We start from the raw sequence: 13,052 nt of genomic DNA on the forward strand, positions 1-13,052 counted from the left end.
AGGATGTTATTAAATTTAAATGACCCTTGGAAGAAGAAAGTTCCCCTAGCAGTTTGAGATTCACCTTGTGCACGATGTCTTTGATTCTTCTGCACAATCTAATTCTGACCTCCATCTCCTCCAGGTCCAACTGTTTTGAAGTGTTTGCCTTGATGGAGCCAATACAAATATTCTTCAATTTTGCACTGCAGCAGAAAGCACCGACTGGCTCCAAGCAATATCTACAAATGTCAACGAGTTGACACAGGAGAATGTAAGTCCACCTCTTACCATTAAAGGCTTTATAGGATCTCTCCGTGAGTCTTGATCGAGTTGAAAACTGTTATTTTCACAATTGTGTGAACATCTAGTATCTTAACATGGGGGTATTTACCCACTTGTGAAGTCAAAAAAGCAGTGTTGATAAAGAAAACACAGAAAAGTAGTAAATATGTTTTGCCCACAGTTTTCCAACCGTCACATAGTGTCACCATGGTGTTAATAGACCCTTCCCGTCAAGTACTCATTGAGTCACAGGCCCCATTGAGTCACAGGCCCCCCCCCCCCCCCCCCTTCTGCTGACAAAAAGAGCCTCTCTCATACCTAATTAATGACTGTAGTAGTCATTCGCTATGTGCACTCTCATTTCCTCCTATTTCACTTTGATTATCGCGCTGATGATGTGATGCATTTTCGCCAAGGACACAGACGTACTGTATGTCGATTGCGCAGGCTGCTGTTAAAAGAAAAAAAAGTGTGATTAATTCCTGCCTGCATCACCAATTACGGACGTGGAGTGTGATTGCTAAATGGCCAATCAGGATGTAATTGTGCGCCTGCTTTCGGAGGGAGTAGAACTTTTGTTTTAATGACCTTAAACCTTTAAATAGACTCGGCAACACCCTCGGGTCCCACGTGTGTTTTTTAATGTGAAGGACTGACATCTGGAAGACTGCTCGATGCTGTTTGATGTTCTTTTAGAGAGACGAGAATAATCGGCAGCTTGTTAGTGGCCAATTAGGTAACAGTTCTTCAGGTGAGAATTTACCTTCACTTTGTAACTGAGGCGAGACAGCAGCAGGCGTCATGCTGAGCAGGATATGCTGACACAGCAGGGTCCCTCAGTATTAAAATGCTTTGCAACATTTGTAATCAGCATCAAAATACATAGTAAGAAGTCAACGTTTCAGAGACTCCTAACTTTATACCTTCTTGGAGCCTAAATGTGGTTTTCAGATTGCATTAAACATGTGTGACATCCTCTTGTTAGTACATTTGAACCTTCACATGAAAAAAAGGTTAAAAGACAAAACAATAAAATACATTATTTGTTTTGCCAGCCAATATGTGTACAATAATTACTGGGAGGTTTAGATTATGAGCAAGTAGTCTACACAGACACATCTTTGAATACATGGAACCTCTCCAAGGTAATTTCGTCATAATAATTGTCTTATTTGATAATGGAATTATCACATTTAATTTAATTCAATTAATAGTAGATGTGTTTAAGTTTTGTTCTGCCTTCTCAAGTAACCTGAATCCAGTTCAATGCCAAGTAAGACTTCACATAGAAGGAATTTGCTTTTGAGAATTGGTGCATAATATTAACTCAAATCACTAGTATTATTGAATAGAAATAATAAGAAAATAAGAAATGTGTTAAATAGAAACAATAATTATTATATGATGATACAAATGTGAAGAAACTACTTTAGAAAATACTGATCTAATATATATTTGTATTAAAATGTAATCGTTTTTTATATGATAAAAAGTTTAGTGCAGAAATGTGCAATATGATCCAATAAGTCCATAAACACTTGAATTTGGTAATAACACATATATATATAAAAAAAATGTATTTGTCTTCTTAGACCTCAAGTTTTACATTTGAAAATACTGAAAAAACATGAATATGCACTTTTTTTGGCAGAACAATTCAAAACAGTTTCCTAAAATATCAGGTTTTGTCAAGCAGCAGCAAAAATAGATAATAAGGGTGGAAAATATGTGATATGACTATTTCAAGGCTTTCTCAGCAATACTATTTTGAGGTGTTTTTTGGGGTGAGGATAACTTTTGTGATAATTTTTTGTCTCACAGATAAAGATTATCAACAAATACTACACTTCAGATGATCAGGTATGCTGACGTATCTTTTGGAAACCATACTGTGTTTAATTGCAAAAGTCACATTATATCACTGATAGCAGTTAAAACCAAGTATACTATTATTTGATAGTGCCTTTACAGAGCAGACAGAAAAGGCTGTGAGAGCCCAGAATAAACCTTTACTTAAAAGTGTAATGGACATCCCTCACAGCCAGGACATCTTATAGAGGAAATGTTAAACAGGTGTAAAGAATCACTTAATCTGTGTACAATCGAAGCCCTACAGCTCCGGTTTCATCAACAAGTGGAGAAGCACTTTGAAACATTTTGAAACTCCTATTTACCATTCAGATGGGAGGGAAGGAGACAGGAAGAGAAAGTGCATTATACATCACAAGATCTAGAAAGTGTAGCCAATGAAGCAGTACAGTGTATTCAGTAAAGATACAAACCTCCCCAAGTCAATCTGAGGTAGAAAAAAGGTAAACTATTGCAAACAGCTGGGATTGCAGCACCACTGCACTGTAGTTCTTTAACTTAACATCTCTGACTGTACACACACTGTTATCCTGGTTTGTTGATTGAGCAAGAAAATACCTGTTGTGTATGTATTTTTCTTAAATACAATTCTAAACATGCAAATATCATCCTTTGCAGGTTGTTCACATGGGCTGGGCGTGTGAAAGCCCTGAGGGTAGCGCCGCTGGTAGAACCTCAGCTTTCAAGTTCCTGGCACTGAGAGGACCATATTTTTACATCTTCAGAAGCCCCCCGGTAACTACTCTACTGTCATTTTCCAGTATTTTACACTTTTAATTTCTCATTCAGATCTGATAATAAGCTCGTTTGAAATGTTTCCTCAACATGAAGCCTATCACATACAAAAACACTGGTGCACATAATCAAAACTGTTTACTTAGCTTAGCATGGATGAGAAAAACACATCTGGGCACTTTTTAGGTATTATTGTAATTCACTTTGGATAAGTAATGTAATGTACTCTGCCATTTCATCATGACCTGCCCTTTTTTGGGTAAAAGCAGCCCCACTTATTTGACTGGTGGTAAATGCAGAATTCCGATGTCTTTTCCAATTTACTAGCATAAAATATGAATAACAAATGGCTAATTAGCCATTAGCGGCTCAAATCGTGTGGCCAATCAGGAACATAGTTATGTTGCTCATCAACAAAAGCCAGCTTGCTGCAGCTGGTGCTTTCTAGCTAGCTGTTGGCCAATTTGAGCAGCCATTGTTTATCCGTCTGGTTACAGATATTACAGTAGCTAGTTTACTGTTACCCTCTTGCTAACATTCCATTGTGGTATTCATGGATTTTTCAATATATTCTTTGACTTGTTCTGACCACAGGAAAGTGACATACAGTATGTAGTATACGCTCATCTATGAGATTGTGTTCATGCCTTTTTGAAATAAGTCAGATTTCATGCTGCTGCTCACTGATCTGTGATGGTTCCCCACTGTGCTGCATGGTCTGTGTTTGAAGCAAGTGTGCGGCATCTGTAATATACAGAATGTTTCAGTTTATTGCCCAAGAGAAGACAGGCGTGCAGTTACTGGTGATGAATTCAGATGTTTGATACTATCGGAAAATCCCTACTAGATTGCAGATTTATACTTCCAGCTAAACTCTATTCACTCTTATCAGGTTGAAGGGTATCATAATCACATCTTCATAATAATAGCGGACCTTTGTTTGGTTAGACTGTCTGTACTGCCATTGTTGTTGTGACACCATACAGCTCTAGTATAATTGGCTTATGATCGTTTTATCACAACCTGATGTTACTCACTGTTTCAGCCAATCAGACTTTTTGTTGCATATGCATTTTGTCCTTGCTGACATTTAAAACAGTGTATCCCACTGTGACAATGCTGATGCAGTACAGTAGGTACAAGATCAGGAATACATTTAATTGATACCCCGGGGAAATTGGGTTATGTTAAAAATAACAAACAGAAACAGATACAAATAAAAATATAAAACGGTAAAAATATACTATACTACAATGATACAAATATGTTAAAACAGAAATAGAAAAATATCTTAAATAAATATATATATACATATTACATAATAATAATACTTGCATTTATATTGTAATAAAAAATGCGGAAAAAATGGGATTCATGATTAAATGAGTTGCATGAAAAAACTAGAACCGTTATAATAATACATATATATATATATATATTTATAAGTTTGACATGTTTAATATAAATTAATAACTATAATATGAATACAAACGCAAGTTTAAATGCACAGTAAATAAATAACTACAGTGTTAATAAGAATGTAGGTTGAAATGAACAGTATAAATGAATAACTACAGTATTAATGCCAGAGCACGCCAGATTATTACACAGTGTAAGATGCAGCGCATTATCAAAATAGCAACTGTCACAGTAATGGATGCCACAGCCTGAATTATTGAATGTGGTTACACATGTGACACATGTATAAAACATTTAAAGAGTTTTTGTATTAATGAGTTTGCATGCCGATGGCACTACTTCTATTCTTTAAATCTAGCCGATGATGGACAATATTATATTTTCAGTATTCATTCCTTTTAGATTTTACTAGTTTGGATTCAAAGTGTTTTCAGAGACGACCTCAAAATTGGGGCTCTTGCCAGAGGTGAAAAAGCCTTTAAGCATGCAGGTTTTTAACAATGAAATACTTAGTATTTTTCACTGACACAAACTTTAATTAAATCCTTTTTGGGTTGAAAGACATAGTATGTTACCTGAATTAATTTAAAATGTAATGCTGTAATGCAGATCTGCTGGCAGTGACACCTAAACTTCAGTATAGCATTTAAAAAATGTTTAATATCTTATATCTTGAGTTTTCTTATATATATTTCAGCAGTTGTTTCCTGAAAATGCTGTAATGTTTTGTGAAATGCTGTAGCGTTTTGTGAAACGCTGTGGTGTTTTGTGAAATGCTGTGGTGTTTGCTGAAATCCTGTGGCGTTTTGTGAAACGCTGTGGTGTTTCCTGAAATGCTGTGGTGTTTTCTATGGAATAACGTAGGTGAACATGGATCATGTGCCTACTTTGGACCGAATGCATTGCATCTTAAATGATGTATTCTCCAGTCGTTGAGTTGGGCTGCCTTTTGCTCTGCTAGGGTCATGACACAGCAAAGAAAAAGCTATCAATGGTGGACATTGAAAGCAAGAGACTTTTCTCGGTTCTCTACAAAAAGCTTCCAACTTTTGTTGGAATTAAAGAGGACATGTCATGCTCATACTTGTGAACCCTCCCGATTTTCGCGGGAGACTCCCGATTTCATAGCCCTCTCCCGGTTTCCTCCCGGGGTCATATTTCTCCCGCATTTCTCCCGATTTCTGACAAAATCAGATTTACTCCGGACTGTTTCCACTCTGACTTTAATACAGCTACACCATTGTTTGGTTGATGGTGATGAAGATAGTCACAGCAAACAGAACAAGAATCGACAATTCTACCCTCTGCTCACTCCTTTCCTGTAAAATACAGGTCCAGCCCACACATATGCTCCATCAAGGATGGTGCTACAGGCCGCAAGGCAGTGCACTTACAACTACAATAAGCATGTTAATTAGAAATGCTCCCGATTTCTGAGGTCTCAAGGTTGGCAAGTATGGTCATGCTCGTACATTCATCTTTGTATTTAGTGTCTCTTCTGTGACATGGAGGCTTTTCAGGCAGGGGGGTGAGAGAAACTCCGTCTGGAGGGAACCTGGGGATTCTAGCCTTTGCAGACCATTTACATGCACAAACACCTATATAACACACTCCAGGAAAGGGTAAAGCACAAAATACTAATATGAACCTGAAAAGTTGCTTAATTTGGCCTCTTTAATTCCAACAAAAGCAGCAGCACTTTAAATGAGCCTCAAACAGTTGATAGAAGAATAAGTAAATATTTAAAAGAAAACTATAGTCCATTGTAAAGTCCACTTGTTAGCTTTGAGGACTAGCCCTGATGGACTATATATATATATATATATATAGTCCGAAATGTGTCTTGTTTTCAGCTGAACATTCCACAGGCAATAAACGTTTCTGAAAGCTTTAACAAAACAGAACATAGTCGGATGTGAGCAGGTGTTAGCAGCGTTAAAGTCTATCAGAATGCAGAGCAGTTGCCAAAAATGAAAAGCATTGTTTAACTCGACACAGACCACTCAAACAGGACAAACAAATCCTGTTGACGAGGTGTAAGTGAGAGGGGTCATCAGCCAAATACAAAACGGAACGCAATAAACATAATGGGTGTATTTTAGCGTTGTTAGAATGTTTCCATGGACTGAAAGCATTATGCAGCTGGTGGCTTGTGAAATGCCAGACCTGTCCCCCGGCTTTTGTTTGAAATATGGCAGTAACCAATATCCAAGCAGGAGAGAGGACCTGAATATGTTGCAATGATAGCATTAGTGCATGTGCTTTTATGGAACACGCCCGGAGGTAATAATCCTCTGAGTAGCCTCTTGTCGGTCTCGACTAGCAAGCATGCCAAGTCCTAAATGCAAACTTTTAGCCTTCATTTTATATTCATTCTAACCGAGATATTCATAGCACCTTACTAATAAGTCCTTCATACCACAACATGATTATCTCATCCAGGTCTGCGAAAAGGGTACTCTGAAATAAATAATCACCCTGTAAAACGCACATAACTTTTATGTAAGTTTCCAAACAATTACTAAAAGGTTAATACCTTACATGGAAATGGTTATGCTCATCCTGCAATATGTGGAGAGGCAGGATGATGGTTTAGATTTGGAAATTATAAGTTGCCACAAGATATTAAAAGGTCAATTTAAAATTATTTTTTGTATTTTATAGTATTTTATAAAGGCCAATAGTAACAACACACTAACAACCGATTTCCATTTCTGTGTTACAATGTCAGTCATGTAACCCTACACAGTACATATTTGAGTAAAATTGAAGAAAATTTTACTCTAAAAATATAACATTTGGTCCCAACATATATAGAGTAAAATGTACTCTTTGTTCAGAGTTGTATTTTTAAGAGTTCATTTTACTCTGCTTAATGGTTATTCACTCCATGTAGTGTATATTAAAAACAACTCTACTGCCATTTTACTCATAATAGAAGGTAATTTTACTCCAACTAGAAGGTAATTTTACTCAGAATAGAATAAATGAACCATAATGATCTTTATAATAAAAAAGGTCAATAAACCAAAGTGCTTAAGGAACATGAGTGGGCATGTGTGAAGCTGACCATTGAGCGGCCTGACCAAGCAAGGAGGCAGGGGCAGCGAGTTCAAATACAACCCGGTGTGGGCATTTATTCATCGCTGTGGTTCATGATACACAGCCTCAATATGACTGTCTCACGTAAACACAGTCACCAGCAACAAGGACCTCACACACACTAACAGGAAAACAGAACCTAAATACACACAGGACTAATCAAACCAACAAGACACAGGTGAGGAGGGAGGAGACAACACAGGGCACCAGGTGAACACAATTAACAGCAACAGACAAGACAGGAGGGGGAACACTTTTCAAACTACAACAGGAAACAGAGACAGACAAACTAAAACATAGACTGATCGTGACAAATAGATGCATAAAGGACATAGATTCACATGCTTCCTGTGCAATGTTTTAGCGTGGAACAAAGTAATATACTTCGCCAATAATGAAGCTATATAATATAAGAGACCGAGATCTAGGGCCCCAGAGATCACCTCCGTTACAGCGTGGTCATGATTTAAGTCCAATAGAATTGACTCTGCATTTTTGATCGCACTCTAGAAGCTATGAGTAATGAATACACTCCAAAATTATTAAATATCACTATTTCAGAGCAAAATAGTAATTACTCTGGAAAAGATACTCACCAATTTTTCCTGTGTAACTGCCCGGCTTGCCACTTTCCGGTAAAACGAAAAAAAGAATCTGCGCCAAGCGGCAAAATAATTGTTTTAGGATTTCTAAAAGCTGGTGTGGAGTGTATTGCATGTTTAACAACAACACATATCCAGAATTATGTTTTTAATTACTTCCTTACTTCGATAAACAAGGAAAGTAGAAGGGATATGAGGCCATCCACAGTGGACGAAAAGCGGCCAATACCCGTTTGTCTGTTGGACTTCCTCTCAGCTAAATGATGATGCTAATGAGGTTAACGTCCATCATCACAGTAAACAGTTGAAATTCAAGGTAATAAATGTAGACGTCGAATACAAATATATAACACTCACAAGCCAAGGAAAACCCGGTTTAAGCCTACTTACACCTAAGCCCATTTATCCCGTATTGATTTTGATTTCACTATATACTGTATAAACGTTGATCAGCCATCTCCAATGACATTGCGTGATTGATTGCTAGACGGACCATCATATTTTGGCTCCTTGCAGCAAAAAATGTGCACGACATCCTTAATGTTTTGATTGGATTGGTGTGGACCTCAGAATTATTGATTAGTTGAAGTTCGAAGATATTTGTGGATAATGCAATTGTTATTTTCTTGATGTAAATGTTCTGTGCAGCAGGTGCAACAGGATAAATCCACTCTGCTCACTGGCAGTCATCCACCCATTCACACATCTGAGCTACCTTCATTTCAAATTCAGTTTGTGGATAAGGAGGTGCTGCTAACAAGTGCAAAGAGGCTTGTTTTGATATGCCACCTCTTCATCTTACTTTCCTTGATGTTCATTTCTCAGATCAGTGTTGCTGACTGGGGACAAGCTGAAACGACATATAACCTCTATGAGGTTCTTTTCAAGGTTCACAAGGTATGTAAAGAGCACTTCAGCTTTCATCCAAGTATAGATGGCTGATTTTTGTCTTTTTAAATCAGATAAAATGTTTTTTAAGGAGGCCTATTAAACAGGGCTCTCTATAGATTGGTGCAGGGATGACTTATTTACCCTGAAGTAAGCTGGGTATTGGGCTCCGTCGACAAAAAAGCAATGGGATTTCTCCATAGGATTTTGGAAAATACCTCGAAATAAGGTCTGTGGAAAACGAACCTGTTTGATAAATGCACGTCTTTTTCAGCCGGATAATCTCCACATGTCTACCCTACTTTTATAATTTTTATATCATAAATCTAAATCGCAAGAAGCAAAATGCTAACGTTATGCTATAAACGAACTACAGCAGGGTCGCACGACTTCACCGTCACGCCAACTTAAGATCGATATTAAAAAATACAGATTCAAAATTGTACAAGTTGAAGCATTTGTTTTAACAGTTTTCAAGAGCACAGGTACTTTGCTTTCAAGCAGAACAGGACAACACACTTAGAGGAGTGTTTACGTGTTCGGCGTAATGACGTACAACGTCCTCGACAACTTCTGTAGTCCTATTCAGCCACTTGTAAACAACCATCGTTTTTCAGACACGTAAACTTTTCAAAAATCACCAGTGGGGTCACTGCTGATGTCTTTAATGTCGTAGAACAAAACGTGATCCGTCTCTTAAATTTGTGTCAACCACAGACCTTATTTCCAGCTATTTTCCAAATTCCTATTGAGAAATCCCATTGACTTTGAGACGAGGGAACCAGTAGTGGTAAAATGCTAACTCTGAAGGGGCGGAGCTATCAGAACGAGGAGGCGCAAGCTCGGGTCAGTCATACAGTCATGCCAGGTCGAACCGGATGAATGCGGGGCCCCGCATGTTGCCCCTTTCACACAAACGCGGTTCCAGGGCCAGTTTGGAGCTTGTGCCTGATAAGCACCGGTTTTGCCTGTTCACGCCGCAGTGGAGCCGGCTCTTTTCCCCGAAATCCGGTTCTTACCAAGCGCGAAAAAAGTGTCGGTCTAGAGGCAAGAAGCGCATACGTCACGCTTACGTCGGAGGGGGGCGAGCCGCGAGATTAACCTGAACTAACAGTTTATGGAGAGTATGGCAAATCAGAGTTGAAACAAGCAGAAGCGCTGAGCAAAGTTATTAGAACGCAACAACACACTTGTAAAAAAACACACTTTATAAAGTCAGGCAACACTAACCAGTAACCAGGCTTTGTGTGATTCTGTTTATTTGTGCCTTACTTTGACCATCCTTTCGCTGTTATTGATCATTGTGGAGGGGGCAGATGTTTTGTTTTGTATTATAGAAGCAATCGGATGGAATCAATACGGGCTGCACAGGTTGTCATGTCCGACTATCACAAGTAGAATCATAATGAAAAATACGCCGGTAAAATGTAGCTAGAAAACGGCTTAGGCCTATGCCACAAGTTAAAGCAACAAGCAACAAGTAGCCTAGTCAATATAGTCAGTGTAGCTTTGGTTGCTATGCTAACATCACCCATTTTATACCAGAGAAACTTTCATAACAGTGTTGTGATGCCAAACAGCGTCAATTCAGACACACATTCACTTAAGGGGAATTGGGGATATGTATCAGCTGCTTGTGTGACAGTCAGACAGTGAATACTTTACAGCGGCCGCTGCTGTGAGTTAATAAACTACAGTGGACGAGCAGCAATGCAGCGGTCGGTACATACACATTAATAAACAATTAACCAAGGCACTCAAAAGTATAAGGTTGGAGAAGTAGTTATTTAATTTAATCTGGCTTCGTATGATTAAAAGTAACACGATCATCGACCCGACGCAGTCCCCCATTGTTTTGAGCGAAGCACGGAGCTAGAACGGGAGCTGCGTGTGAAAGGGGCAACAGTAGTCACTTGTGTGTGACAGACCCGAGCTTACTTTAGCGACACATTCATCGCAAGAAGTGTAGCAAAAGTCAAGGCCGCTGATTCGTCGATTTATACTGCCACAGAGCGGATTCGTGAAGTTGTAATGACTGATTTGAGAGGTTGTAATAACCAAGTTGCAGTTATAATGGAAAATATATTTTAAAAATATTTTTTTTACTGCAAGTGAACATTTCATCACAAAGTTCATTTTTTTTTGTGACTTCAAATTTGGTTCACAGATACGTGGATATTTTATACAAGCGTAAATGTATGCACACAAGCTCCGATTTTTTTTCTGTAAGTGCTCAGGTTTTACAAGCTCTCGCATTTTGCACCATATCTACCTTCATAGTAATGACTTTTGGTAGTCAAATTGAGCCATTTTTTTTGCAATAATTTTTTTAAACACACATAAAAGCTTTGTCACATTCATCACTTGGGATATGTCAGAACAAAACTTGTTGCAGTCATCCAACCAAAAACACGTTCCAAGAAACATTGACTTTGAGGGAACGTAAAACGCTAACTTATTTCTGGGTTTTGGGACTTATCCCTGCACCACTCATGATCTACCAACCAAGATATGATTATAAAAATATATACATAAACCAGTACAATTTATTTTTCAGAGAAGGAAGGAAATTAATCTTCACCCTACCACAAGTACGCAAAAAAAAATGAAGAGATAGCAAAATTGTTGCCCCAACATGTAATTATTAAAATGTTGTGTTGTAGCTGTGGATGGCCGAGGACTGCTGGCTCCAGGCGAGGCTCTACCTTGGGCTGGAGCACTCCCCGGAGCAGCAGGATGGAGAGTCTCTGTGCTTTAGCATTTTGGTCGGCCACGGACAGAGCCATACCTTCAGGGTGGAGCTGGCCTCGGACCTGGCTATCTGGGAGAAGTCCTTCCAAAGAGCTGTCTTCTTGGAGGTGCAGAGAATACGAGTGAGTATTTCCATATTACATGTCAAATCTTTTTGTTGACCTGTTTTTTTTTCTTTCTTACATTTGTTGAATTTTACTCAAATGAAACTAGTTCTCCAATCAATAAATATTCTGCACCTTTTCACATTTGAAGTTTGTTGGATTGGTGTGCCTTTGTATGGTACAAATTACAAAAAAACTGTACACAATAGATTGCAGATCTCCCCGATGTTATGTTTAAGTGAATAAAGCCAGACAGCAATTTTATTATGGAATGGGGAAATGGAGGATTTAAAATAATTGTTTATTCGTCACACACACTGCACACAAGGGCACTGGTACTATTCTGCCCTCGCAAGAATATTGACAGCATATTGACACCTGCTGCCGCATTATGGATGTGAACCGATCTGATTCTCTTTGCATGTTCAGAGGATTTCGGTCCAAGCCATTTACGCAGGAGGTCGAGCTCTTCTCTTGATGACAGGTTCAAGCCACTCTGTGGAACTGAGGAATGATTCTTTCCAGGCCCAACATTTTTCCGGCTGGTCATCAAACTGCAATAGCCCGGAGCTAACCATTTCCCGACGTATTAAATACTTGGCCAAATCTGCTGTAGCTGATGAATGAAACTCATTGGCTCTGGGTGAAACATCTGCATGTGGCTGAGCAGGTTGCTGAACATGACTGGATGGTCTTGCTGCGTGTGACTGCTCATGATGACTGTAGATGTTTCTGGATGGACCTTCAGCAGGGCTATATATGTGGCTGGCATCTCGCTCCTGATTGTGTGCATGTTGAGCAGGTAGTTTAGGAAATCCACCTTCAATGACCCCACGTCTTGCTCACCGTCGTCCATTGCGTGCTGGCGCCCCGGTGTGGGTATGGGTTGTTGTGGCTTTGAGTCTTGGTGAGAGTCAGGTGCTGGATTCCCCTTGTACCACTCAGTGTACGCACTCTTTAGGCTTGCACGATCTGGATCTCCATATGCATCCTCAGCAGCTGCTTCGAGAACTTCAGCTTCAGTGATGGCAACTGCAGCAGCACTTTCTAGCCGCAATGTGTTGAGACTAGCTTTAAGCTCCGCTTTCTTTCTTGTAGCTTCAGCATCAATAGATGCCTGTGCTTTAATCATGTCAGCTTCTCTTTGTGCAAAAGAGGCCTGGACACTTGCAGCCTCTGCTTTTGCACGAGCTCTAGCTGCCATGGTGTTGACTGAGGACATGCGGCTTGAACGTGAGGTGTTGGAGCATTGTGTTCGTGTTTCCCACTCATCATTGTTGTCTGCCATCATGTAGACTGTAGCTTTGATGACAGAAGA

General features: G+C 39.1%; 1 protein-coding gene across 1 annotated transcript in view; it reads left to right on the forward strand.

Annotated features, from left to right (window-relative positions):
- Nucleotides 1–13,052, forward strand: part of sntg2 (syntrophin, gamma 2) — a 189,297-nt gene that overhangs the window by 141,691 nt on the left and 34,554 nt on the right. Inside the window, 6 exon segments of the mRNA XM_079641150.1 lie at nt 125–147; nt 150–253; nt 2,086–2,124; nt 2,752–2,868; nt 8,817–8,888; nt 11,543–11,752. Of these exon segments, the coding sequence (XP_079497276.1) occupies nt 125–147; nt 150–253; nt 2,086–2,124; nt 2,752–2,868; nt 8,817–8,888; nt 11,543–11,752 (565 nt within the window).

This window comes from Notothenia rossii (genome assembly GCF_949606895.1).
Source record: "Notothenia rossii genome assembly, chromosome: 7".
NCBI lineage: Eukaryota > Metazoa > Chordata > Actinopteri > Perciformes > Nototheniidae > Notothenia > Notothenia rossii.